The 27,902-nt window shown below is 43.3% G+C and overlaps 4 protein-coding genes and 1 pseudogene across 4 annotated transcripts; 4 read left to right on the plus strand and 1 right to left on the minus strand.

The window, feature by feature from the left end:
- The first annotated feature begins 5,047 nt into the window (after window positions 1-5,047).
- LOC134405723 (olfactory receptor 11H6-like) lies at window positions 5,048-5,983 on the plus strand. The gene has a single exon (XM_063136970.1). The coding sequence runs from the start codon at window positions 5,048-5,050 to the stop codon at window positions 5,981-5,983; it is 936 nt and encodes a 311-aa protein (XP_062993040.1).
- A 1,137-nt stretch (window positions 5,984-7,120) lies between these two features.
- LOC134406437 (olfactory receptor 11G2-like) lies at window positions 7,121-8,086 on the plus strand (annotated as a pseudogene).
- Window positions 8,087-16,269: 8,183 nt separating this feature from the next.
- On the plus strand, window positions 16,270-17,229 carry LOC134405724 (olfactory receptor 11G2-like). Its single transcript, XM_063136971.1, has one exon. It carries the CDS (start codon window positions 16,279-16,281, stop codon window positions 17,227-17,229), a length of 951 nt encoding a protein of 316 aa, XP_062993041.1. The 5' UTR covers window positions 16,270-16,278.
- Window positions 17,230-20,567: 3,338 nt separating this feature from the next.
- LOC134406381 (olfactory receptor 11G2-like) lies at window positions 20,568-21,557 on the plus strand. The gene has a single exon (XM_063137773.1). It carries the CDS (start codon window positions 20,598-20,600, stop codon window positions 21,555-21,557), a length of 960 nt encoding a protein of 319 aa, XP_062993843.1. The 5' UTR covers window positions 20,568-20,597.
- Window positions 21,558-26,539: 4,982 nt separating this feature from the next.
- Window positions 26,540-27,472, minus strand: LOC134405725 (olfactory receptor 11G2-like). The gene has a single exon (XM_063136974.1). The coding sequence runs from the start codon at window positions 27,470-27,472 to the stop codon at window positions 26,540-26,542; it is 933 nt and encodes a 310-aa protein (XP_062993044.1).
- Between the last annotated feature and the right edge of the window lie 430 nt (window positions 27,473-27,902).

Here is a 27,902-nt window from a genome sequence, read left to right on the forward strand (position 1 = left end):
TGACTCTGGCCTCATCTGCACCATGCAGGATATTTCCCTGTGAAAGCGGTATATAAAAGGCAGAAGCCACACCAAGCAGGATATACTGGTATGAAAGTGGTATATGGTATATGTCAATGGGCCCCAACAGTTGTCAGTGCACTTCAATACCACTATAAAGCAGTAGTGTGTCTCCTGCCATTTATATACCGCTTTCATGACACTTTCATTGTGGAATATCCTGCTTGGTGTAGATGAGGCCTCTGACAATCAATCTACTTCCATGGTCTCTGCAAAGAGTATGGCCCCAATCCTGACACCATTGTAATAAATATTATGTCATAATAAATTAAATAAGGTAGATTATCTGCTTTTTAAATAAAATATGGCACCTGAATTGTGTAATTTTTATGTGTTCCAAGAATGAAAAAGCAATAAAAAAAAATAGTTATATACAAACCCCAAATTAGGGCTGTGCAAGCCCTCCCCCTCAGCCCGATTTGGACCTGATCTTACCTGCTTCTATCCTATGGAATTCAAAGGGATTCAAACAGTCTAACTGAGAGATATTCTTAAATTCATTAAATGAACTGCATATCAGGAGACTACTGTGGACTGTCAAGCCATCTGCCTCATACGGAGATGCGTTAATTGCTGTAAGTTAAACTTCCCACATAGTTCAATGTTGCTACTGACCATATTGGGTTTTGATAAAATTCCTCTTTAATATCATATGGTTCTTATATGATTTACTGTATACATTGTTGTATGTTATATATTTGTGTGTGTGCATTCAATGTATGTTATAGCTATTTTGTACTTCTCTACTTTCTCAATAAACAATCCTATATACATGTAAACAATTTAGAGACAGATTGTGGACCAAGTTGGCATCTATCTGGCTGTACCTGTCTTCTGCCATTTCAACTCTACATTGCGATGAGTCGTCTGTACTCACTAGCAAACCCCAAGATTCAAGTCATCGAAGGACCAGAACTAGGATGTTACAGAGCCAGCCTGGAGTTTATTATTTATTTAATTTATTTAAAACATTTGTATCCCACCCTATATCACTAGGATCTCAGGGCAGCGTACAGATAAAAGATAAAAGATGCAACACTTTGAATGTGCTGTAAAGATAAAAGATGCAACACTTTGAATGTTTTAATGAACATAGGACATAGCTAGACCTAAGGTTTATCCCTGGATCATCCAGGGGTCAAACCTGTTCATCTAGGTGACACACAGGGGATCCAGTGCTCTGGCAGGGGCGAACCCTGGATGATCCCAGGATAAACCTTAGGTCTAGCTGTGGCTATAGTTAAGTTAAACCTTTCGTTAGATTTGATTCCTCTCCCTTGCAAACTGGGTTCCTGAACTGGTAAAAAAGAAGAAAGAATAGGAGGGAGCAATGTTTGCAGCTAACTTTACAGGCTCCAGGAGATATATGGGTAAAAAAAGCTAACATTTATGTAAAAATTTATGTCTATTATTGTATCATTTACTACAAGGGAAAAGGCGACACCCATGATATTTTCTGCCTCAAAATAACTTGATTAGCCTTAAGAATCCCACATCTTGTTTTGGGTTTGTGGGTGTGTGCCAGTTGTTGTTGTGCCTTAGGCAACAAAAAACCATGAGCCGTCTCAGAGCAGGCCTCTTGTGTGGGCAGTTATCAGGGCATTTTGCAGAGCAGGGTGGGAAAAATGGGAGAGGCAACTCATACACACATGCACAAATATGCACAAACTTGCCAGAGAGTATTTGGAAAATATTAGGCAAAGTGTACCTCTTTTGCAGGAGGGACAGGGGAAAGCTCTCAGAATTGTTCTCTGAAAAACCTTGTCTGAGTTCTGAGACGTTCCTGTCTCCTGACAGATGTTGCTTCAGTGCAAAAAGGTATCATTCCTGAGAGAGATATTCCCAAGGTTCATTTTGTCTCCAAGAAAAACTGCAGTTAAAAGGATGGCTCAGTGGCATTTAAGCTCTGATCTGCACATCTGTATGGCGACTCTTTCTGCTACCAAACTGATGATATGGTTTCCATCCGTTCTTCCCTCCATCAGCCTGGTAGATAACCAGCATCCTCTCCCCCCCGCCCCCAAATTCTGTCACAGCACATCTGGTGAGCTGTCTGCTGGATGGATCAGCACCTTGATTCCTGCTGAGGTACAGATATGAGGGTAATTTCTAGGGGTGTGCAAAGTGGATCTTCTCTGCCTCAAAATTTGAGCCTGAGCTCTGTAGAGGCATTCTCTGCCCCCATTTCTGGAGCAAGTTCAATGAAAGACGGTCCATTTTCATGTAACTGAGACATTTTTGTCAATGGGAATGAACAGAAATGCTCACAGCTCCCTTGGTTTTAAAGATAAACACATGAAAATTGGCACTGTGACAGCTTTTGAAATGGGGTTTAGGCATGCCAACTGTGGAGGAGATCCCTGCATGCAGTGATTTATAGGGAATTTTAAAAATCTGAACTAAAATGTCCTCTCAGGCACCTCTCGTGCCTTGATCTGTATAGCGAGGGAGAGGAAATGAAGCACTGGGAAGCACTTAGTGCAATAATAATTAAGTAAATATATATTAATAAAATGCCACAACAGCAGCACACAGCTTGCCCATCCTCAAAGAGGACGGGAGGCACCCCCACTGTCAATCGGGCATTGGAGTGAGTCGAGTCAAGGCAACACCAGTTTCCCATGGCCTGGAGGAGGAGGAGGAGGATGACGAGGACCCCTCCTCTGCACTGGAAGCCCAGCTAGCCAATAGGAGTAATAGTTTAACTGAAAAACAGCCTGCCTGCCTGAGGTGTAGAAGCTTACTCACTCAGCCCAGCAGCACTTTCACACTGTGGCTGACTTATAGTTCAAGCAGAAATGTGCAATGAGATCTCTCTCTCTCTCTCTCAATCTCACTTTGCAAACAAATGCCCCCTAACCTCACTAACTGGCATTCCCTCCTGCAAACACTGTGTTTGGAGGAGAACAGAACAGGGAGGGAGAGTGCTGTGGCAATTCCTAATTGGTTAGCCACAGATGTCAATATCAATTATCAAAACTACCCCATCTCCCCATGATCCATATTGGGAGGTTTTCAATTTGATGCACCATACACACAAAATGGCAGAATAATTTTGGAGATGTTAGGAAATCTGATTGGACACATCTCTTCTCTGAAATTATTTGATGGGTTTAGAAGCAGCCAATTTCCAATCTGGAAGATCAAATGCTCTGCGGATGTTTGTGGTTACCAGATAATTCCAGGGCAGAGAGCACACCCTAGTAATTTATAAGGCAAAGGAGAGTCAAGGAAGATGTGAAGAGGGCTGGATTGGAAAGGGTGTACATTTTTAAAGGGGAAGAAGGTTCCAGATTCTGAAATAAAATGTTGATAGAACATTGTGAAATTATGAAGGAAAAAAGAGATTTTGGAGTAGGTGGAAGAAATTATGAGCTCTCCATGGTTTCATGGTGCTTCCAGACAAGACTTTGATTGCACCCTCACTCTCGCCTTCTTCACAGAATTTTATAGGGTTTCCAGATGATGCTATCTTCCACTCAACCCTCCTGTGTTTTTTCACTCCTGCTTCCATCCTAGAAGACCTCAGTCTGGGAGCCCCCTTAGACAAGAGACCTTTCCAGCCCTACCTGGAAAAGCCAGGGATTCAGTCTTCTGCACAGAAGCCGTGCACTCTACACCAAGGTATGGTCTTGGCCTCTTCCATCTTTTATTCCTCGCTTCTGTTTGCCATAGGTAATCTGACATTCCTGGTGGAGGTGAAAGTGGTGGTGGTGAGTTCAGTGCCAATCTCAAGGTTAATAGCCAAGCTTCATTTCCCCCTTTCTGATTTTGCAATCTCTTGTAAGGTCATTTTAAGCTGAACTAAGCAGGGCTCAGCCTGAATGGGACACTGAACTGCTCTCCCACCCCCCCTAAAAGCCATTCCAAACTTTTGGAAGGGTTAGATGCAAACGTAATATGTAAATATCTACTTATAGGGGGAGAACGGATTTCAGGATTCAGGGAGCCACACGCATGAAATAATTTGCAGTGGGGATAGCCAAGGAAAGAAATGAGATAAGTAGGGTTTTTAATAACTGAGTGCAGACAACATCCTAATGCTTCTACTTTTGTGAAAATGTCTAGCCAAGCTAAAGAGTCTAAGGGAAGCTTGTTCATGATACTTTCCCATCTAGTCATGCTGAAAGATATTATCAACCAATTTTCCTTTGTTAGGCTTGCGAATAGTCTAGGACAGCATTCCCCAGCTTAGCACCTTCCAGATTTGGCTTGGGGATGCTGGGAGTTGTAGTCTAACACATCTCGATCTGAGCTCCAACACATGCTGGATCTTGTAGTAGATCACATCTGGAAAGCACCAGGTTAGGGAAGGCTATCTAGCATGATTGGTTGGACGTCTCTCTGCTGCTTGTGGAATGCAACTCTGCTCAATGCTACAGGGAAAGCCAGGGACGGGGAGTCTGGATCCAGATTTAAGCAAAACTAGAGCAGACTCATTGAAGTCAATAGGACTAAACATGGATCCAACCCATGAGGCCTTAGTATCTGTAGATGAAGAATAGTCAAAAACTATTTTAAATACATATATTTAGGAGCAACTTTGCTTCAAAATAAAGACAAGAGAGTTATTTGCTTCGTCTAACATTTGTGAAGGTATGTTTTATGAAGTTCCCTAAGATAGATACATGTTTGTTGATGGATCTATGGATCATAATAAAGTGTTGTTGAAGATGATGATGATACATGTTTGGCCAATTCAAGCTGCCTATTCTAACGGGCTTATGGCATGTAACTACAGATATCGATGTACTTTTGTTATTCCTGGAAAAAAACCTAACCCACTTTATTATTCATTTATTCCATTTTTGTTGTCACCATAGGTATTGACACAAAAACATTTTCAAACAGAAATCACAGTCTTGATATAAGATTTATGATTACTTGCATAGCCTGTGATCAGAGAGGCACACACATTTATGGTTTATGGAGTAAATTATAATTCTTTAAGTTATGTGATAGTGATTGTATTATTATTTGATTCCAGATGGGGTTGGCCAATGGGACCACAGTCCAGGAATTCATTTTGCTGGGATTTGAAGTTGTGCCACAGAAACGATTCACGCTCCTTGTTGTCTTCACCATTCTCTACATTCTCACTTTAGCTGAGAACATCACCATTATTCTACTGGTGTTTATAGATGCCCACTTGGCCCAGATTCCTATGTACATCCTGCTGGGCAACTTCTCCTGGTTGGAGATGTGCTATGTGTCCACCACTGTGCCCCGCATGATCTTTGACCTGGCATCCCCTCCTGGAATTATGTCCTTCCATGCCTGCTTCCTCCAGTTCTACATCTTATTCTCTCTTGGCTCTACTGAATTCTTCTTCCTCTCAGCCATGGCTTTGGATCGGTACTTGGCCATCTGCCACCCATTGCATTACCTACAGATCATGTCCCGAAATTCCTGCTATTGTCTGGTGGCTGCTTGTTGGGTCCTTGGATTTCTGGCTCACATCCTCCCAGTGACTTTGGTTTCCAAGTTGTCTTTCTGTAGATCTAACATTATTGACCATTTTCTTTGTGATCCTGTGCCAATTCTGTCCCTGGCCTGCCCTCCACTCGGAAATACTTCACTTGTTTGCCATCTTGTCATGCATACTGTGTTTTTTGGCAATGTCTTTGTAGTTTTGTTATCATATGGCATGGTAATTTTCACCCTGCTGAAATCCTGTAAGCAAGGCAGTTGTAGCAAGGCCTTCTCAACCATATCAATGCACCTATTGGTGGTGACCCTTTTCTATGGATCAGTAGGAGGGATGTATTTAATTCCAGGTGGAGAAAGCCAGGCAGAGCTCACTAAGGCAATAACACTCTTCTATGCTGTCATTACGCCCTTTCTCAACCCCTTGATCTACTGTCTGAGAAATGATCAGGTGAAAGTGGCACTGGGTAGGCTGCTGAGGAGGATATTGAGTTGACTGATGACAAAGGCCACCGTGTAAAGTGCATAGGAGTGCACTGGGGTGTGTATGTGCCAGTTGTGCCCAGGCACACTCTAATAACTTGTGAGGCTGCCATGCATGCTCCTCAGCCAGGTGGATGGTTCATAGGCATTCCGTGGTCAGCCTGGGCTCCTTCTTCCAGTGGTATGAAGGGACAGAGATAAGCAATGGCACTATGAGACAAGCCACATTTGGGTAGCTCCCTGCAGGATGTGGTGAGCTCAGCCATAGCTGAGTTGCAAGCGCTGTCTCAGTAGTAACTGCTTCTGGGTTGCTCCAGGTCTGGCCTCCTCTGCAAGAATGGGAGGGAAGGGACCAAATCCCTGCCCCTCTCAGGGAGTAGGATGGGTGAGGAGGAAAGGGTGACTTGCTGGCAACACTGCAAGAGGAACTGTTAAGAGATTTCCTTTCTCTATCTTTCTCTTTCCTCCTTTCAGCCCCATATAACCCAAGACCAGCATCAGCATTGCCACCCATGCCTCATGAGGGCCCAGGGGTTGCAGCGGCATTGCTGGGTGCCAGCAGGGAGGAGGGGGCCAGGGATGTCTCATTATCACATGCCTCCCCAACCCAACTGCCCCTTGACTCCATTGCAGTTAAACGCAATGTGATTGAGGAATTTACCTACTGGCTCCTTGGAAGTTAGCACATGGTCAGCGCAGATGGATCTTCAGAGCCCTTATGACAGCCAAAAGACTTAATACTATCACATTGGAAGGACAAATCCACGCCTCCCATAATGCAATGGATCAAGGACCTAATAACACTATCAGCTTTTGAATGAGTGTTATATAGATGCAACTTGCAAGTGGATAAATACATGGATATCTGGTCTGCTTTTCTTGAAACCTTTGTATCTCTGTATACATGATGGAAAATGAAGATAGTCCTATATACATAATGTGTGTTTTTTCTTTTTGTTTTCCCTATGTGTTTTCTGTTCTGTTTGGTTGATATTCACAATAAAATAATAATAATAATAATAATAATAATAATAATAATAATAATAATAATAATATAGTCCATCACAGGCAGCAACATCTCATCCTCTAGGACAGGAAGATGAAGAAACCTAAAACTGTTTTGGTTGATTTTGGTTAGCTCCTTATTATTTGATTCCAGATGGAGTTGGCCAATGGCACCACAGTCCATGAATTCATTTTGCTGGGATTTAAAGTTGAGCCACAGAAGCGATTCATGCTTCTTTTTTTCACCATTCTCTATGTGCTCACTTTAACTGAGAACATCACCATTATCATACTGGTACATGTAGATGCTCATTTGGCCCAGCTGCCCATGTACATCCTGCTGAGCAACTTCTCCTGGTTGGAGATGTGCTACGTCACTGCCACTGTGCCCCGCATGCTCTTTGACTTGGCTTCTTCTCATGGGGTCATCTCCTTCCATGCCTGCTTCCTCCAGTTCTACATCTTCTTCTCTCTTGGCAGTACTGAGTGCTTCTTCTTATCAACCATGGCTTTGGATCGATACTTGGCCATTTGCCATCCATTGTGCTACCCACAATTTATGTCCCCAAATGTATGCTATTGCCTGGTGGATGCTTGTTAGATCCTTGGCTTTTTGTGGTACCTTATTCCAGTATATTTTATCTTCAACTTGTCATTCTGTGGCCCCAATATCATTGACCATTTTTTGTGTGATCCTGGTCCAATCCTGTCCTTGGCCTGCCCTCCGCTAGGAAATGCTCCACTTCTCTGTCAGATATTTATGGATGCCCTTTTTTTAGGCAATGCCTCCTTCGTTGTGCTCTCCTACTGTGTTGTGAGTCTCACCCTGACAAAACTCTCTTATGAAGGCAGCCGTAGGAAGGCCTTTTCCACCATATCTTTCCACCTAGTGGTGGTGACCCTTTTCTATGGCTCAGTAGGAGGGATGTACTTGGCTCCAAGTGGAGAAAGTCAGTCAGAGGTGACTAAGGCTGTGACACTCTTCTATACTGCCTTTACACCTTTTCTGAACCCCATGATCTATTGCCTGAGGAATGATCAGGTGAAGGAGGCCCTGGGCAGGCTGCTGAGGAGAAACGTGAGATTTCTGAGGAGGAAGGAGACAGTTTAATAGAAGGGAGTCAATGAGAAGCCAACAAACAAATACGCTTCCACCCCACTGAACCTAGATTCAGTTACAGCTTGGATGAGGGCTGCTAACCTGAAATTGAATCCTTATACAGTAAATCAAAGACCTTATGGGGGTGGGTGGTTCCCTAGTCTGGGAATGGGGCTGTTTGCTGTTCTGGATGGAATTGCACTCCCTGTAAAGCAGCAAGTACATAGTTTAGGAGTGCTTCTTGATCCGTCTTTGACACTGGAGCCCCAGGTGACCTCAGTGGCCTTGAGCTCCCATTACAAATTCTGCTGGCACACCAGCTACACCTGTTCCTGGACAGGGACACCCTAGCTACAGTAATCTATGCATTGATAACCTCACAATTAGACTATTTTAATGCCCTTGTGCACGGTTTGAAAGCTGCAGCTAGTGTAAAATGCATCAGCTAGGGTAGTTGGGACAACAACAAATGTTCACATAACACCTGTGTTAAAAGAACAGCACTATGATGTTGACAAAGCCTTAAACACCTTGGGACCAGGACATCTAGCAGACTCCCTTCTCTTATATATACCAAGTGGACCTTTAAGATCTTCAGAGGAGGCCTTGCTGGCCATTCCACAACCAATAGGCTACTAGGAGGAGGGCTTTCTCTGCTGTGGCACCCCGGCTGTGAAACGAGCTCCCCAGAGAGGTCCGCTTGGCGCCTACACTGTACTCCTTTCGTCGCCAGCTGAAGACCTTTTTATTCACTCAGTATTTTAACACTTAATTTTAACTTAAATTTAAATTTTACTGTTTTAACTCTGTATTTTAATCTTTTATCAATTTTGCTGTGTGGTTTTATCCTGGTTGTGCTTTTTATACTGTATTTTGTATTTGTGCTTTTAACCTGTTGGTTGTTTTATCATGGTTTTAATTTTTGTGAACCACCCAGAGAGCTTCGGCTATTGGGCGGTATAAAACTGTAATAAATAAATAAATAAATAAATAGAATATCACAACATAATATCTTGAAGGCAGGCCTTCTCAGTGGTGGGGCTTACCCTCTTGAAAACCCTCCCTGTGCAGTTTAATTTATTTTTAATGTGATCTGTATTGCCACTGTAGCTGAAATAGTTTTTAATTGTGTAATTAAATCTGGTTTTTAAAATAATTATATGTAAATCACTTGGAGATTTTATTATATTAAGCATTATATAAGTATTATAAATAAATAGATAGTTGAATAAAACATAACTAATTAGATATAACTATCAATTCTCTTGTGTTTTCATACACACTTTGATTTTAGGCAAGGTCGTGGCTGTGTGTCTATGTGTGCATGCGTGTTTGGTGTAAGATGTGTGCTAGGGTGACCATATTTGGGAAACCCAAAAGAGGACACCCAGGGGGGTGGGGGCGGGGAAGTGCGCTTTCCCGGGCCTGTGGAAAGTGCATCATCCCCCCACCACATTAATGGTGGCTGGTATTAGCATGTCGAGGGAGAATGACATGTTTTCTGAGGCCCTGGAAAGTGCACCCCCACCCTCTGCGCCAATGAGGGCCTTTTCTATAATGTTGGGGAATTTAAGGCCCCAATTGGAGTACACCTCAATCATGCCTCCACTGAATCTCCTTTTTTTCCTAAGATAAACAGTCCCAGATGCTGTCACCTTTCCTCAAAGGGTTCATTTCTCCTCAGCTCCTTTTAAAGCGTCTGCTGCCAAATTAGGATATTTTTGATCAGGAGTGGGAGGTCCAATGACTTTGGTATTTTAAATTATTTTAATTATTTGTGCTGGAGCTTCTGTTTTTTTTTTTTAAAAAAAAGATTCTAATTCTTGAATTCTTTAATCTGTTTTGAAGTTGGTAACTGTCAAGAGCGTTAATTTGATAAGTGGAAAGGCAAGATTTAGATTACTAATGAATTAACTAAGTAGTTGCCTTGATGCAGAGAGTTTTTCTGTCTTAATAATCCTGCATTGGCAGTGAAGTATATACTTCCCCAGTTGAAGACACAAGGAAAGGTGGATTGCTGAATAATATCTGGACGAATGGTAGAGGCTTAAACGCTGCCTCCAAGGTTGGCCATTCTTTTGTCAGGCTGACAGCTTGTTAATTGGTCTCATAGGGTTGGTTCATGCTTCTTCGTTGGAAGCTCATACTTAGGTGAAAGCTGGATATCTCTCTTGGGTGTATTTTCCCATTCAAATACACCCAAGAGTGATCTCCAGCTTTCGTCTAAGCATTAGCTTCCACTGAAGAAGCACCAACCAACCCTATGAGACCGATTAACAACCAGTCAACTTGACAAAATAATGTATTTGAATGGGAAGAAGGAGGCATAGATCCACCCAGCTAAGTGGATGTGTGAGTGTATATCTTTTGTACATGTTTCGGTGTGTTTTTCCTTGTGTGAAGAAACAGCATTTTGCAGACTGAGGCCTTAGCTAGACCTACCGGTTAGCCCTTGACGGAAGAGGGAAGATCTCACATTGTGTTTATCGCGAGATCCCTCCTCTGTTTACACGTGATGTGCAATGATCTCAGAAGGAGAGGCATCGCGCCCGCCATTTTTGTTAAACTTAAAGGGGCAGCAGCGCACAAACGCTCGTGCGCAAATCATAAGTATTTTTTAAATTTAAATTACTTTCCCCGCTCCCCCTACCCTACCCCCGATGGGCACAGCCTGCGGTGCTCGGCCACACATTCCATGGTCCCCGGCTCAGATCTCAAAACCGGGGCCAAAGTGGAAGGCGAGATTCCGGGGCAAGGGAGGGATCATCCCTCCCTGATCCTGGGATCCCCTGTGCATCATGTAGATGCACAGGGATGATCCCGGGGATCACCCCGGGATAAAGCCCCATCTAGCTATAGCCTGAGATAGAGAGATTTGCACAAACAGTGAGCAATGGAATAACTCAAGACAGGAAGCACCCTGGGGTGCAGGGTGCATCTCCCCAGAGACCTGACTTAAGGTAGCATGTCTTTTGCTTGGAGTTGCTGCTTTCTTCCACTTCTGCTCTACTTGCATATTTGTTAGCCAAACAAATACTGCAAATACATACTAACTCTCCAGTGCTGTCTCCTGCAAAGGAAATCTGGTCACGTTGTCCATGGGACTGAGACTTTTTATGGGGGAAATCGGGAGAACACAGCGATATGGATTAATATGAATAGTATAAACAGCAGACAGAATCCGTACAATGTAATAGAGGGAGGGAGAGATATGGTGTAATCACATCATCCCACCAGGTCACATTGTCCATGGGGTTGAGAATTACTTGGGGAAACAGGGAGATCGAAGCAATATGAATTAACATAAATATACAAACAGCTCAGAGAGTTCATGCAACCTAGTAAAGAGAGGGTGTAATATGCTGCAATCTTTCACCCGAGAGGTATTGTTTAGTTGGGAAATTGTGTTATTCCTGAGAGACACAATCTCAAGGCTCCCAAGTTCAGGCATCACAATCAATATTAAAAGCTGCAGCCAGAACAAAGAAGGGGACATTGGACTACTGGTACACACACACACACACACACATGTGTGCCCACATACACAACATGAATCTTTCTTCTTCGAAGTGCACAATATGTTCCTTTCCTTTCTTCCCTCCAACAATACTGAAGATAAGCAACAATGTCAGCCACACAGAATAACCACCTTCCACTCGAAATTTCCACACAGCATTCAGACGGAGCTTTCTTTTGGATGAAAAAGGTGCCTTGAGTCTACTGGGTGAGGTATATAAACTGGAATGACAACTTAAGTCCCATAATTTTCAAAAGGGCTACTCTAACTGTGACTAAATCTGGACCCAATCTATAGAGTGGAGCTAGAATATTTTCATAACTTTTTTTTTTAATGTATTACAGTTCGAATTTGGAAGCAGAAGGGCTTTAGCGATGAAGTAGCTTTCTTTAGGGAGTAAAAGAGGATTACACAGCTACACTGTCTTTTTCTCTGAGCCCTGTTGCTTCCTCTCAATGTATACCTGAAAATAAAGCAAAAATTACAAGGACAGCTTTAGTTTCCATTACTCTCCACATTGAAAAGTAAGTAACTAAACATTTCAGTGCTGCCTTTGGACAATTCTCAGTGTATGGGGGTTGGGAATGTTTGTTGTTGTTGTTGTTGTTGTTGTTGTTGTTGTTATTATTATTATTATTATTATTATTATTATTATTATTATTCCAGCTCTCTTGCTACAATCCCAAAGTCCGTGGCTGGTGTGCCCTCCTCCCTTCGTGAAGCTGTTGCCGTTTGGCTCAAGTTCCTGACTCAGGGAACAGCCAACCCACTGCCGTATCCAGCAGTTTCAGAGGTGTGCGGGGAGTGGACGCACCTGCCATTTTCACCACATCTTTAGGATGTGTATCAGCGTGTTTTGGCACTGAGAATGTGCAGGTTTTTTTTTACACAAACATATCTGTGCATCGCATATGCGATGGACTTTCTATCCACCCCATGTGTTGCTGTGCATTTGCGTTCGTGCGCTATCCACATGAATCATAAAAAACCACCCCCATAGCTTCGCCATCTGTATAGCCCCGCCCACTTCTCCTGATGCACACACAGAAGCGCCATCATGGGGCACATGTCCTCCTGCAATGACACTTCTGAAATTATGGAAACCTTCTCTCTTACGTGCCCCATGAGAGCTGATCGCAGAAGCAGCAAAAGCTGCAATCACCCCTCTTCCCTGGTGAAAGGGCTGTAGGTATAGATTAGCCCTAAGTACAACTGCTTTCTGGATGTTGGCGTGGAAGTATTTTGGTAGGACCAGTTTCTGAAGGTTCTCTGTAAAGTTTTTGATGTGAACTAATGGGATAATTCTAACGTTTTGCTGTTGCCATGGTTCTTTAACTTCCATAGCCAGTGGTGTATAATAGACTATATATGCACTACAAATACATAGCGGGTTCAGATTTGTGTTAAGTAGACCCTTTGAAATTAATGAGAAAAGTAAATCATGACTAACTTAATTATCATTAAGTTCAATGGGTCTACTCCTGAAGAAATCTTCCTTGGGCCAGATCTACACCAAGCAGGATACGACACTTTGAAAACCGTTTGAAAACTGTATACGATGTGCGTCGTGGGCCCCAACAGTTGTCACTGCTGTTATAAACTGTTTTAAAGTAGTAGTAGGGTAGATCATTCCCTAGACCCTGAAAATCTTAATAACTATAGGCCAGTAGCAAATGTTCCATTCCTGGGCAAGGTCCTTGAGAAGGTGGTTGCAAGCCAGCTCCAGACACTCTTGGATGAGACTAAGGCCATACCTAGACCTAAGTTTTATCCCTGGATCGTCCAGGAGTCAAACTTGTTCATCAAGGGGCTCATCCACACCAAGCAGGATATTCCACTATGAAAGCTGCATATAAAAGGCAGGAGCCACACTACTGCTTTATAGTGGTATTGAAGTGCACTCACAACTGATGGGGCCCATTGACACATACCATAGACCACTTTTATACCACTTTCATAGTGGAATATCCTGCTTGGTGTAGATGAGCCCTAGGTGACACACAGGGGATCCAGTGCTCAGGCAGGGGTGGACGCTGGATGATCCCAGGATAAACCTTAGGTCTAGCTGCAGCCTGATTATCTGGAACCATTTCAGTCAGGTTTCAGGCTTGGTTTTGGTACCAAAACAGCCTTGGTCACCCTATATGATGACCTGTGTTGGGAGAAAGACAGGGCGAGTGTGACTCTATTGATTCTCCCTGATCTCTCAGCAGTTTTTGATACCATTGACCATAGTATCCTTCTGGAATGACTGGATGAGTTGGGAGTGGGAGGTACTGCATTGCAGTGGTTCTGCTCCTGCTTGGCTGGTCAGCTCCAGAAGGTGGTGCTTGGGGAACATTGCTTGGCTCTGTGGATTCTCCAGTATGGGGTTCCACAGGGGTCAGTCTTGTCCCCCATGCTTTTTAACATTTACATGAAACCGTTGGGTTCAGTCATCTGGAGTTTTGGAGTTCAACAGGTGAGGCTGTGGATGTGCTGAACCAGTGCCTGGCTGAGACAATGGACTGGATGAGGGCTAATAAACTGAAGCTCAAATCCAGACAAGACTGAGATGCTGTAAGTGGGTGGTTCTGCTGACCGGCTGGAGGGTGTTCAACCTGTTCTGGATGAGGTTGCACTCCCTCTGAAGTAGCAGGTTCATAGCTTGGGGGTTCTCATAGAACCATCTTTGTCACTTGAGGCTCAGGTGACCTCAGTGGCATGGAGTGCCTTCTACCAGCTTTGGTTGGTGGCTCAGCTCCACTCCTATCTAGACAGTGATAACCTGGCTTCAGTTGTCTACACTCTGGTAACTTCCAAATTAGATTACTGCAATGCACTCTACATGGGGCTGCCTTTGAAGACGGTTCAGAAGCTGCAGCTTGTGCAAAATGCAGCAGCCAGATTGATAATAGGGACCAGAAGGTTCAAGCATATAAGACCCACTATGGCCCACTTGCATTGGCTGCCTGTATGTTTCCGAGCCCAATTCAAGGTGCTGGTTTTAACCTATAAAGCTTAACACGGCTTGGGACCACAATATCTGATGGAACACCATTCCCAACATGAACCTACTCGAACACTATGTTCAACATCTAGGGTCCTCCTCTGGGTGCCTACTCCAAGGGAAGCTCGGACCACGGCAACAAGAGAGAGGGCCTTCTCTGTGGTGGCCCCCCAACTGTGGAACAATCTCCTTGATGAGGCCCACCTGGCACCAACATTGTCATCTTTCTGGTGCCAGGTCAAGACTTTTCTCTTTTCCTAGGCATTTAGCAATATGTAATGAGACTGGGTTTGTTTTTTGGCTTGTTGTTTGTTATAGTGATTTTAAACGTATGTACATATTGCATATTTTTGCGGTTTTTAATTTTTGTATATTGTTTTTAAATGTTTTATCTTATGTGAACCACTCAGAGAGCTTCGGCTATGGGACGGTATACAAATGCAATTAAATCTATCTATCTATCTATCTATCTATCTATCTATCTATCTATCTATCTATCTATAAATACTCAATACATGTATTGAGTATGGAATGGAACAATGGAAAGCGACAATGGAATCAGCTACCTAGGGAGGTTGTGGGCTCTCCCACACTAGAGGCATTCAAGAGGCAGCTGGACAACCATCTGTCAGGGATGCTTTAGGGTGGATTCCTGCATTGAGCAGGGGGTTGGACTGCCTTGTAGGCCCCTTCCAACTCTGCTATTCTATGATTCTATGATTAAAAGTCTGGCTCCAACTCATACGTATACAGGAACACGTATTAATATTCCCATGTGAAGTTTCATGGTGGGTCTTTCCCAAATATCATTGATGTATTATTTGGCAGTAAGAGCACTATTATTCTCTTTTAGAGCCCCAATTATGAAAAATGCTCCCAATGGAATTGTGACTGGTGCCGAAATTGTATTCTTTTCAGAATGAGATCAAAACCAACTCCCCCACACCACGCATTTCTTAATTAGGTTAATATGAGTAGTGTAATTTATATATTTGCTGTTTTTGATAATTTTATGTTAATAGTTTATGTTTTATTGTTTCCATTATATTGCATTTGATATTTATTATCTATTCATATACTGCCTTAGTTTTTGTGCGGCTGCCATAAGCCGACGGAAATTGATGTTGAAGAATTTTATTACACCTTAGACTTAGGCTGAGACTGCTGCATTTTATGGATTTTATGTATGTATTTTATTGTATATTGGGTTTTTTAATATTATTGTGATGATGTTTTCTCTTATGCTGGTCTATGACCGAAATAAACAAACATTCATTCATTCATTCATTCATTCATATACTGCCTTAGTATCTGTAGATGAGAGTGGTCTAAAATATATTTTAAATAAATTGATCTAACCATTGTGCAAGAATTATTTATGAAGCTACCTAGGTTACATAAACGTTTGGGCCAATTCGAGCCACCTATTCTAATGGGCTTTTGCAAAGTAGCTACAGATATTCATGGTTTCTTGTTATTCCTTTAGAAAGTTTATTATTCATTTATTCCATTTGTATTGTCACCATGGGTATTGATATGAGAAAAGTTTCAAACAGAAACAACAGTCTTGATCTAAGATCCATGTCTATGGTTGCTAGCTTAGCCTGTGTTCAGAGAGGCACACACAATTATGATATATGAATTAAAGTATAACTCCTTATGATATGTGTTAGTGATTTTATTATTATTTGATTCCAGATGGAGTTGGCCAATGCAACCACAGTCCATGAATTCATTTTGCTGGGGTTTAAAGTTGAGCCAGAGAAAAGATTCATGCTTCTTGTTGTCTTCACCATTCTCTACATTCTCACTTTAGCTGAGAACATCACCATTATCCTACTGGTGTTTGTAGATGCCCACTTGGCCCAGATTCCTATGTACATTCTGCTGAGCAACTTCTCCTGGTTGGAGATGTGCTATGTGTCCACCACTGTACCTCGAATGATCTTTGACCTGGCATTTCCTCATGGAATTATTTCCTTTCATGCCTGTTTCCTCCAGTTCTACATCCTATTTTCTTTTGGCAACACTGAATTTTTCTTCCTCTCAGCCATGGCTTTGGATCGGTACTTGGCCATCTGCCACCCATTGCATTACCTACAGATCATGTCCCGAAATTCCTGCTATTGTCTGGTGGCTGTTTGTTGGGTCCTTGGATTCCTCGGATATATTCCCCCAGTGACTTTGATTTCCAAGTTGTCCTTCTGTGGACCTAACATCATTGACCATTTTCTTTGTGATCCTGGTCCAATTCTCTCCCTGGCTTGCCCTCCACTCGGAAATGTTCCCCTTGTCTTCCAAATTCATGCGAATGCATTGTTTTTAGTCAATGTTGCATTTGTTGTGTTATCATACGGCATTGTAATTGTCACCCTCCTGAAATCTTCCAACCAAGGCAGTTTTAGGAAGGCCTTCTCCACCATATCGATGCACCTAATAGTGGTGACTCTTTTTTATGGCTCAGTAGGAGGGATGTACTTAATTCCAGGTGGAGAAAACCAGGCAGAGCTCACTAAGGGAATAACAGTGTTTTATGCCGCCATTACACCATTTCTCAACCCCATGATCTACTGTCTGAGAAACAAGCAGGTGAAAGAGGCACTGGGCAGGTTGCTGGGGAGGAAGCTGAGTTCACTGATCACAGAATAATAGAATCATAGAATAGTAGAATTGGAAGGGGCCTACAAGGCCATCGAGTCCAACCCCCTGCTCAGTGCAGGAATCTACCTTAAAGCATACCTGACAGATACCTGTCCAGCTGCCTCTTGAAGCCGTCTAGTGTGGAGGAGGCCATGACCTCCCTAGGTAATTGGTTCTATTAGTTATCCTAATGTCCAGCCGGAATCTGGCTTCCTGTAACTTGAACCCATTATTCCTTTTCCTGCAGTCTGGGAGGATTGAGAAGAGATCCTGGTCCTCCTCTGTGTGACAACCTTTCAAATATTTGAAGAGTGCTATCATGTCTCCCCTCAATCTTCTCTTCTCCAGGCTAAACATGCCCAGTCTCTGGGCATGTTTCAGTCTCTCCTCATAGGGCTTTGTTTCCAGACCCCTGATTATCCCCGTTGCCCTTCTCTGGCAAAGTTGCAGTGTTAAAAGGCTCTATCAATGATAGGGATGAGGAGTAAGAATGAAACCAAACCATCCATTTGAAGGGATGAAATCAATGTATTCCAAGTCAGGCAAGAGTGGCACCAGCCCATCCTAAGTGTTTTCTGGGGACCAGTCTGGATGGACAATATCTAAGCAGAGGAATGGGTCTTGGAGGACAATGATGGCTGTGTAGTTCTCATGTGTTCCAAGAAATGAAATAAAATTAGTTAGATGCAAACTACAAATATCATTTGTTTCTGTATAGACTTTTTAAACTCGCTCCCCCTGATGGGATAATCACTTTCCATGCCGGCTTTCTCCAGTTCTACACTTTTGCACCATCTGACACATCTTCCTTTCAATCGCAGAACCTGGTGAAATTCCCTCTTCATCACAACAGTTAAAGATGCAGGAGCCATACTAGAGTGACCAGATTTAAAAGAGGGCAGGGCACCTGCAGCTTTGTTGTGATGAAGAGGGAATTTCACCAGGTTCCCCATATATACAAATGACACCTGCTGAAATTCCCTTTCCAATACAACTGTTAAAGATACAGGAGCCCTGTCCTCCTTTTCATATGGTCACCCTAGAAGTGTGGCATCTGGGGAACCCCCGAATGCTGGATTGGAATCCCAGATTGGCTAGATTTACCCCCCAGGCCTGAGTTTCTGCACTTCTGCTATAAAATAACAACAAAAAGCAACAAGACATAACAGTGCCTCGCCCTCATGTCCTCTGGGCCCACACCATCCATCTTTAGAAGCTGTGCACTATAGTGGAGGGAGGGGGAGGTCATACAGTAGAATCCTGTCTCCCAAGTGATTTCGTTCTGGTGCAAAGGTATATTTTCCCTTAGAGACATATTCCCAAAGTTGGTTCCAGCCAAATATGAAAACAGCATTCAGAACTAATCAGTGGCATTTGAGCTCTGGTCTGTGCATACAGATGATGACTCTTTCTGCTAACAAGTTCACAGTATCATCCTTTCCTCCATGCAGAGGAGTAGACGACACCCCACATTTAGCCACAGCAACCCTGGGGAACTGTCTGCTGGTTGGATCAAGATTTTGACCTGAGGTACAAAAATGGAGGTTATTCTGATCAAAGCAAAGGATACTTGAGCAGTGACCATATGAAAAGGAGGACAGGGCTCCTGTATCTTTAAAGTTGAATAGAAAAAGGAATTTCAGCAAGTGTCATTTGAATGCATGTAGCAGCTGGTGAAATTTTGTCTTCATCATAAGAGTTAAAGCTGCAGGAGTCCTGCCCTCTTGAGCAGATACAAAAGAGAGGAGGGCACCTGCACCTTTAAGTATTGTTATGAAAAGGGAATTCCCCCAGATGCTGTCTGCCTACAAATGACACCTGCTGAAAATCCTTTTTCTCTACAACTGTTAAAGCTACAGGAGCCCTGTCCTCCTTTTCATATGGTCACCCTAGCATAGAGGAATGGCTTGGAAAGCATGTCAGTTTCAAAGAAGAAGATGATGGGGGGGGGGGTTTGAGCAATTTTTGATAGAGCATGTATGGAGAAAAAGGGGGCTTCCAGATGTCAATTTCCATTTGCAACCCCCTTGTTTTCCATTTGCAAACCCCCTCCCCCATGTTATGAGATGTTTCCATGATTCTCAGCTACATCTCTGATGACACCTGGATTGTCATTCCTTGTCATCCTGCTGTTGTTGATTTTGGGAGACTCTCCACTGTTCGGCTGATAGCTTGCTAATGTCTCCAGGAAGATGGTTTGAAAAATGTTATTAATGGGATTTAATGACAAGCTCTGTTCTCCACATGGCTAGTTAATCTCTCACCTCCTTTCCTGCAGTAGGGTGGCCAGGTGTCCTACGTGAGAGAGGACAGTCTTCTATTGGAGGCCCAATTGGTGCCAACATTGATTGCATTTCGACGCCAAGTAAAAACATGGCTTTTTAACAATGCCTTTGATGGTTAAACTCACTGGCATATTGTTTTAACTGTTTTAACTGCTTTTACTGCTTTTAAATTATATATTGTTTTAACTTGGATCATGGTTTAATTTGTTTTTAACTGTGCATATTTATTGTTTTATACTGTATGTTTTTATCTGTATGCCGCTCTGAGATCTTAATGATATAGGGCGGGATATAAATGTTTTAAATAAATAAATAAAATAAGAGATGTCAGAGGAACAGTCCTCTGTTTGATGGTGTCCTCTGTCTTGAGAGCAGTCCAGTCCATGTCTGGTTGAAAGATAAAGAGCCATCACAAAGGAGAGTCCAGAGTTCTTGAAGTTGCCCATCAAGAGAATACCAAAGTCAGATCTATGGTGTTTCTATATAAACTATAGTATTTCTAAATTTGGATCTATGCCTAAAATTATCATATGCAAATTTTATGCCAAGCCATGTTCTCTTTCTTGGTAATGCATAAATGGCTACTCTGCATTTGGAAGAGGCAGGCAGCCTCTTTGGAAAACAGAAGACATGCAGAGAGGATCTTGGATCCCTAAATATGTTATTTTGTGGGAATATGCTACTAGAACATGTCCCCATCATTTTAGTCAATGACGAGTAAATCTTCAGTAGGAACTAATCAGTAGCATTGAAGCTCTAGTTTACACCCACCCACCCCAATCTCACAATATGCTCCTTCAAATCCTCCACTTCATTGCCCACTTCCATCAATCCTGCTGCTCACCAATATCAGGCAGAAAGAACAGCTTTCTTCCCCTTAGGTTCTGCCATTGAATTTGTGATGAGCCTTGTGATGTCAGTGGCTCTGACTCCTGCCAAGGTACAGAGTTGAGAATGTATATTACCAAAGATCCTTGGGTGGGATGCTTGTGATCTATCTATCTATCTATCTATCTATCTATCTATCTATCTATCTATCTATCTATCTATCTAATCCTTCTATACAGTTTTGATTTTATTGTGTGATTCCAGATGGAGTTAACCAATGGGACAGCAATTGAGCAATTCGTTTTGCTGGGCTTTGGAATTGAGCAGCAAAAGCAATTCCTGCTCCTCAGCTTTTTCACCATCTTGTATGTGCTCACTTTGGTAGAGAACATCACCATTATCATACTGGTACATGTAGATGCTCATTTGGCCCAGCTGCCCATGTACATCCTGCTGAGCAACTTCTCCTGGTTGGAGATGTGCTACGTCACTGCCACTGTGCCCCGCATGCTCTTTGACTTGGCTTCTTCTCATGGGGTCATCTCCTTCCATGCCTGCTTCCTCCAGTTCTACATCTTCTTCTCTCTTGGCAATACTGAGTGCTTCTTCCTATCAACCATGGCTTTGGATCGATACTTGGCCATCTGCCATCCATTGCGCTACCCACAGATTATGTCCCCGAATATATGCCATTGCCTGGTGGCTGCTTGTTGGATCCTTGGCTTTTTGTGGTACCTTATTCCATTATATTTTCTCTTCAACTTGTCGTTCTGTGGCCCCAATATCATTGACCATTTTTTGTGTGATCCTGGTCCAATCCTGTCCTTGGCCTGCCCTCCACTAGGAAATGCTCCACTTCTCTGCCAGATATTTATGGATGCCCTTTTTTTAGGCAATGCCTCCTTCGTTGTGCTCTCCTACTGTGTTGTGAGTCTCACCCTGACAAAACCCTCTTATGAAGGCAGCCGTAGGAAGGCCTTTTCCACCATATCTTTCCACCTAGTGGTGGTGACCCTTTTCTATGGCTCAGTAGGAGGGATGTACTTGGCTCCAAGTGGAGAAAGTCAGTCAGAGGTGACTAAGGCTGTGACGCTCTTCTATACTGCCTTTACACCTTTTCTAAACCCCATAATCTATTGCCTGAGGAATGATCAGGTGAAGGAGGCCCTGGGCAGGCTGCTGAGGAGAAAGATGAAATTTCTGAGGAGAAAGGAGACAGTTTAATAGAAGTTAGTCAATGAGAAGCCAACAAACAAATACGCTTCCACCCCACTGAACCTAGATTCAGTTACAACTTGGATGAGGGCTACTAACCTGAAAATGAATCCTAATAAGATAAAGAGGGAGTCTACACCAGCCATTTATTGCAGGACTGTATCGCAGTCATCACTAACGGGTGACATGATGCCCATCTGCTCCCATGGTGATCTCGGCTCCACCCTCAGTTTTCCTGGAATATCCCTGACTGCTTTTGTCACAGTTTTCCAGCTCTCTCACATCCATTTTGAAGAACTTGTGTGGTGTGGCACCCCCTTTCTGAGGTTGTTGATGTTCATCGCATGTTCTGGGTTCAATTAACAGTCAATCAGCTGTGAGGGGTATGTGCATGGGTATTGGAGCTGTGCGGGAATGGACCTGTCCGCCATTTTCACCACATGTTTTGGATGGGTATTGGTGTGTTTTACCGCCGAGTGTACTTGGTTTTTTTTTAAAATACAAATATATCTCTGTGCAGGAGCACATACTCACGTACCTGTTTCCCTCGAATTATCCCCTACAGCGCTAAGCTGTCATTGTTGTTGTTGTTGTTGTTGTTGCTAGTTAATCACACCCCGGGCGGCAGCGCTCCTAAGATCCTTTGCATACCAGGAAAAGGGTTTAAGGGGGGAAATGTAAAAAAAAATCATAAAAAATCAATGGATGACCCAATCTGATTCAAATTTGGTATGCTTAAAGCCCTCTTTAATATCTATTTCTGTGCCAATTTTGATGTCTTTATCTTTAAAACTTACGCAGATGTAAGCATTTGTTTAATTTTTTTTAAAAACATATCAAATCCTGCTCGGAAAACAACAATAAATGAGACGCTCCAAAAGTAGTACCAAAATAGGTCGGGTCTTTTGGCTTTATAGCACAATTAAAGTGGGATGCATAGGAGTACTTCACAGTCAAAGCAGATTATAAACTGGAAAGCTTCAGAGTACTTCACAATAAAAGCAGATTATAAGATGGAAAACTTCGGAGTCCTTTGCACGCAATTCTCAGTGATTGCACAGTATAACGCTGGTGTGATAAAACTCCATATCCCCATGTGTTGTTGCATGTCTGCACTCATACACATCCCTCCCAAGTCATTAAAAAAACCCACCTCTGCCCCATACCCATCTCCCTATCCCCACCCATTTTTACCAATATACATGTGCAAGCATCGTAATGAGGCACTCATGCTCCCTCAATGGCACTCATGCCATTGCAGTAAACGCCGGTTGTGTGTGCCCCAGAGTGCCTATTGCAGAAGTGGGGACATTCGGAAGCAGCCCTCTTCCATTACGAAAGGGCTGCAGGTGTAGATTAGGCCAAAGACCCTATGGGTGGGTGGTTCCCTGGACCGGGAATGGGGCTGTTTCCTTGTCCTGGATGGAGTTGCACTCCTTCTAAAGGAGCGAGTACATAGTTTTGGAGTGCTTTTGGATTAATCTTTGACACTGGAGGCCCAGTTGACCTCAGTGGCCTGGAGCTCCCATTACAAATTCAGCTGGTGCACCAGCTACACTTGTTCCTGGATGGGCACCCCCCCCCCCCGCCCAGCTACAGTAATCCATGCATTGATAACCTCACAATGAGACTATTTTAATGCACTATATGTGGCCCTGCCCTTGTGCCTGCTTTGAAAGCTGCAGCTAGTGTAAAATGCAGCAACTAGGCTGCTTAGTGGGACACCAACTGATGTTCACATAATGCCTGTGTTAAAAGAACTGCACCGGCAGCCTATTAGCTACTGAGCCATGTTCAAGGTCATGTTGTCAACAAACAAAGGCTTAAACAACTTGGAACCAGGATATCTAGCAGACACCCTTCCCTTATATATACTTACTGAACTTTTAAGATCTTCAGAGGAGGCCTTGCTGGTCATTCCGCAACCAAAAGAATATCACCACATCATATCTTAAAGGGGGCCCTTCTCAGTGGTGGTGTTCACCCTCTGGAAAGCCCTCCCTGTGCAGTTCAGAAGGCAGAAAATGTGATATGTTGCAAACAGCTCTTGAAAATGCACTTGTTCACTCAGGCTTTCCTTGCAGTTAATGGCAACTAATCATATGTACTGCACAGAGAGCTCCGGCTATTGGGCAGTATAAAAATGTAATAAATAAATAAATAAATAAATTATTGTGTTGCTGTACCCTGTATTGTATTGTTATTGTATTTTAATTGTGATTTGTATTGTCACTGTAGCTGAAATTGTTTTTAATTGTGTAGTTAAATCTGATTTTTAAAATAATTATATGTAAATTGCTTGGAGATTTTATTATATTAAGCAGTATACAGGTATTATAAATAAATAAAAAATAATAATTAGATGTATCAATATCAATTGTTTTCTGTTTTTACATATACTTTGATTTTAGGCAACGACATGGCTTTGTGTCTCCATGTCCACGAGTGTTCGGTGCAGGATGTGTGCTTACTCCCTGTTCAATTTTTCATAAAGAGATGTTTTGGAGCTTAAACCTGCCTGGGAACCATGCATACATCCATGGAGGTTCTTCTTTTTAATATTAAGCATTTAGGGATAAGTTGAGCTCACTCATTAGCTGTGGAGGAATGCTCTGCACATGATCAGAGAGGCTTATTAGTAAGGTTATAAGAAGAGCTATGCTGGATCCAGTCCAAGAGTCTCCTGCCAGCCTTTCACCCCAAGTATGTGCGATTCAGGGGGAGGAGTAGTAATATTCACTTCCCCACCCCCCAGGTGCTGAATGATTTCATCCTGGTTAGCTGCTGGAGAACCCCGCTGTAGATGGAGTTGGTCTAACAATAGTTCAAGCCAGTTTTGGTCACTTTGCAAGGCAAGATTATTTATTTATTTATTTATTTAATTAATTAATTACATTTTTATACTGCCCAATAGCCAAAGTTCTCTGGGCAGTTTGCAAAAATTAAAACCATGAAGAGCATAGTAAAACAACCTTCCATCTAAAAACACAAATACAAAATACAGTATAAAAAGCACAACCAGGGTAAAACCGCACAGCAGAAATTGATGTAGGTTAAAATACGGAATTTAAACAGCAAAGTTTAAATTTAAGTTAAAATTAAGTGTTAAAATACTAAGAGAATAAAAAGGTCTTCAGCTGGCGACGGAAGGAGTACAGTGTAGGCGCCAGGCGGACCTCTCTGGGGAGCTCGTTTCACAGCCGGGGTGTCACAGCAGAAAAAGCCCTCCTCCTAGTAGCCACCTGCCTCACTTCCTTTGGCAGGGGCTCACGAGAAGGGCCCCTGTGGATGATCTTAAGGTCTGGGCAGGCACATATGGGAGGAGACATTCCTTCAAATAACCTGGCCCAAAGCTGTTTAGGGCTTTGAATGTTAGTACCAGCACTTTGAATCGGGCCCGGACCTGGGCTGGCAGCCAATGAAGTTGTAAAAGGACTGGCGTGATGTGGTCTCGCTGGCCAGTCCCTGTTAGTAAATGTGCTGCCCTGTTTTGTACCAGCTGAAGTTTCCAGACCGTTTTCAAAGTCAGCCCCACGTATAATACATTGCAGTAATCCAAACAAGAGGTTACCAGAGCATGAATAAAAGGCAAGGCCTACTCCACACAATCATTTCTAGCCCTAATCGGTATAGCAGTTTAAAATATGTTTATTGGATGCTAATGAAACACTTCATCTTTGCAAAAACCAAAATGGAGGGGGAGGGAGAAACATTTTTACAGGATTTATTTTATTTCTATACTGCCCAATGGGCAGATCACAGAAATTAAAACTAGGGGTGTGCATGGACTCCCCACTCCGCCCCGCGGGCCGATCCGAAAATTTCAGATCGGCCCGCTCCGCTCTGTGGAGATAAATTTCGGATCGGCCCGCGGAGCTCCGGCTCCGGCTCCGAATCGGAGCTCCGCAGTGGAGGGAAGTGGTGCAAGGTAAGGCCAGGAGAGGAGGGTGGGGGTGGGGGGTTTACCAGGCCCTGCCACCGTCGCCGCCCGTGCGGCGACGGCGGCAGAGCCCGGTAAGGGACCAAGGGGGAGGGGGGCCTTACCTGCCTCCGTCCGCGGTCCCTCGGCTTCTTCAATTGAGCCCGCGGCTAGGTCTGCGCCCTAGTTGCCTAGTTGACCTAATGGTAGCGCCGGCTCTGACTATGAAACAGTGGTGTGGATCCTGTCTTTTATATACTGCTTTCATACTGCTTTCATAGTGGAATATCCTGCTTGGTGTAGATGAGCCCATAGCGTGTTGTAGTATTTTGGCTACAGTTCATATAAAATGCATTGCTGTTCTTTATCTGCTGAAGGTGGGCAACACATGGCCCAGAGGAAACATAACTCCTTCCTTTTTTGTGCCCCCCCCAATTGCTGCTGCGCCACCAAATGACCACTGAATTTTGGCGGTGTGCAGCAGCAAGATAAAAAGCCATATTTACACTTTCAGACAAGGTGTGCAGGGGACACGCCTTGTTCTAATGTGAAATCATGCTCCCCTGGAGCTTCTGAGAGCATAATTTTGCATGAAAATAAGCTGCACACTTTCCCAGCAGCAATTCAGCCATTGTGTTTCCCCCAGTAGGTACTGGGAGGGTGTGTGGAGGATCTGCCTCCCTGATCCTCCAAAGTTGCCCATCCCTGTGCTAAAGAAAGATACGATGTATAAAACTCAGAAGGGAATGAAAGCAATCAAAGTACTTGAACAGCTGGAGTTGCACATTTCCCATGATATTAGCTTTTATCCATATAATCAAAGTAACACGAGAACGTCAGTATGAATTCAATGCAACTGTTACAGGAGTATACAGTAGTTTACCACGTGATGGTAATCTCACCTCATCATCATTATCATTGTCATCTTCATAGATGTGTTCTTATGACAAACCAGCCATACTAAATAAATATTTCAATCTAAAGAGTGCATCAGTAAAACTGACCTCTTTCATCCTACCTGCTTTGGCAATTACTATCCGAGAGTAAAATAGAAATCCCCCCCCCCATTTTCCTACATCACCCTCTTCCTTCTCAGGAACCTGAGTAATGCTTGCTTCACCTGATCATTCCTGAGACAGTAAATCAGGGGGTTAAGCAGAGGAGTAACGGCAGAGTAGAAGAGAGTCACCACTTTTGTGATTGCAGCCTGGCTTTCTCTACTGGGTCCTACGTACATAGCCACGACAGAACCATAGAAAAGCATCACAACTGCTAGGTGAGAACAAACCGTGGAGAACCCTTTGATACGGCTGCTAGAGGTTTTCACAAGAGTAGCACCTACACATGCATAAGAAATCAGAGTGAAGATAAAAGTGCCCAGAACCACCGAGGCTATGAAGATCTGGCAGAGGAGTGGGGTATACCCCACTGGAGGGCAAGCGAGGGCTAAAATTGGACCGGGGTCACACACAAAATGATCAATTGTCCGGGAGCCACAGAAGGTCAAGTTGGAGATCAAAGCCACTGGTGCAATGAACCATAGGAAACCAAGGATCCAGCAAGCAGCCACTAGGGCATAGCATGAATTTGGGGACATAATTTGTGGGTATTGCAGTGGGTGGCAAATGGCCAAGTACCGATCCAAAGCCATGGCACCAAGGAAGAAGCATTCAGTAATGCCGAGGGAAAAGAAGAAGTAAAACTGGAGGAAGCAGGCATGGAAGGAGATGAGCCCACCTGGAAAGGCCAAGTCAAAGAGCATCCGTGGTACAGTGGCATTCACGTAACATATCTCCAGCCAAGAGAAGTTACTCAGTAGGATGTACATGGGAAGACGGGGCAAATGGGCATCTTGAACTACCAGCATGATGATGAAGACGTTCTCAGCCAGAGTGAGCATGTAGACAGCCGTGAAGAAAATGAGAAGAAGCAAGCATCCCTCCTGCCCAATTTTGAAGCCCTGCAGAACGAATTCCTCCACTGTGGTCCCGTTCAGTAGCTCCATCTGAAGGACACAGAACCAACCAGCAACGAGGAGGCTTGTCTTTCTGTGTCCAGTAATAATATAAAGTATTATCTCTGATGCTTGGATTGGGTGAAGCATCTGTTGACATATTACGAGTTAATCTCCATACCGAGCTTGCAGGGGGCCCTTATGTCAGGACTACAGTTTGTAAAAGTAGCCTTTGAATGGTAGGTAGGTACTAATTTCTAAACCACTGAAACGAATACTGAAATAACATGGGTTCCCCCCTCCCAGCAAGGTCTTCAGCAACAAGTAAGGTGGCTCAGACCAAGGGCTGACTGACTTCAGAATTACTTAGTTTACTTAGATTTTTACTAGATCCATTGAGATGTTTTAAATTCACAAAGCGATGATGCACACTCAAAGTCTCTTAAGATTTTCGGCACTGTTAATCCGTACTAAATGATCC

The sequence above is a fragment of the Elgaria multicarinata genome, chromosome 11 (assembly GCF_023053635.1).
Source record: "Elgaria multicarinata webbii isolate HBS135686 ecotype San Diego chromosome 11, rElgMul1.1.pri, whole genome shotgun sequence".
NCBI classification, from domain to species: Eukaryota; Metazoa; Chordata; class Lepidosauria; order Squamata; family Anguidae; genus Elgaria; species Elgaria multicarinata.

What these genes read in the sequence shown, in the direction of transcription:
- LOC134405724 (XM_063136971.1), top strand. Translation starts at nt 16,279, where the DNA reads ATGGAGTTGGCCAATGCAACCACAGTCCATGAATTCATTTTGCTGGGG.
- LOC134405725 (XM_063136974.1), bottom strand. Translation starts at nt 27,472, where the DNA reads ATGGAGCTACTGAACGGGACCACAGTGGAGGAATTCGTTCTGCAGGGC.
- LOC134406381 (XM_063137773.1), top strand. Translation starts at nt 20,598, where the DNA reads ATGGAGTTAACCAATGGGACAGCAATTGAGCAATTCGTTTTGCTGGGC.
- LOC134405723 (XM_063136970.1), top strand. Translation starts at nt 5,048, where the DNA reads ATGGGGTTGGCCAATGGGACCACAGTCCAGGAATTCATTTTGCTGGGA.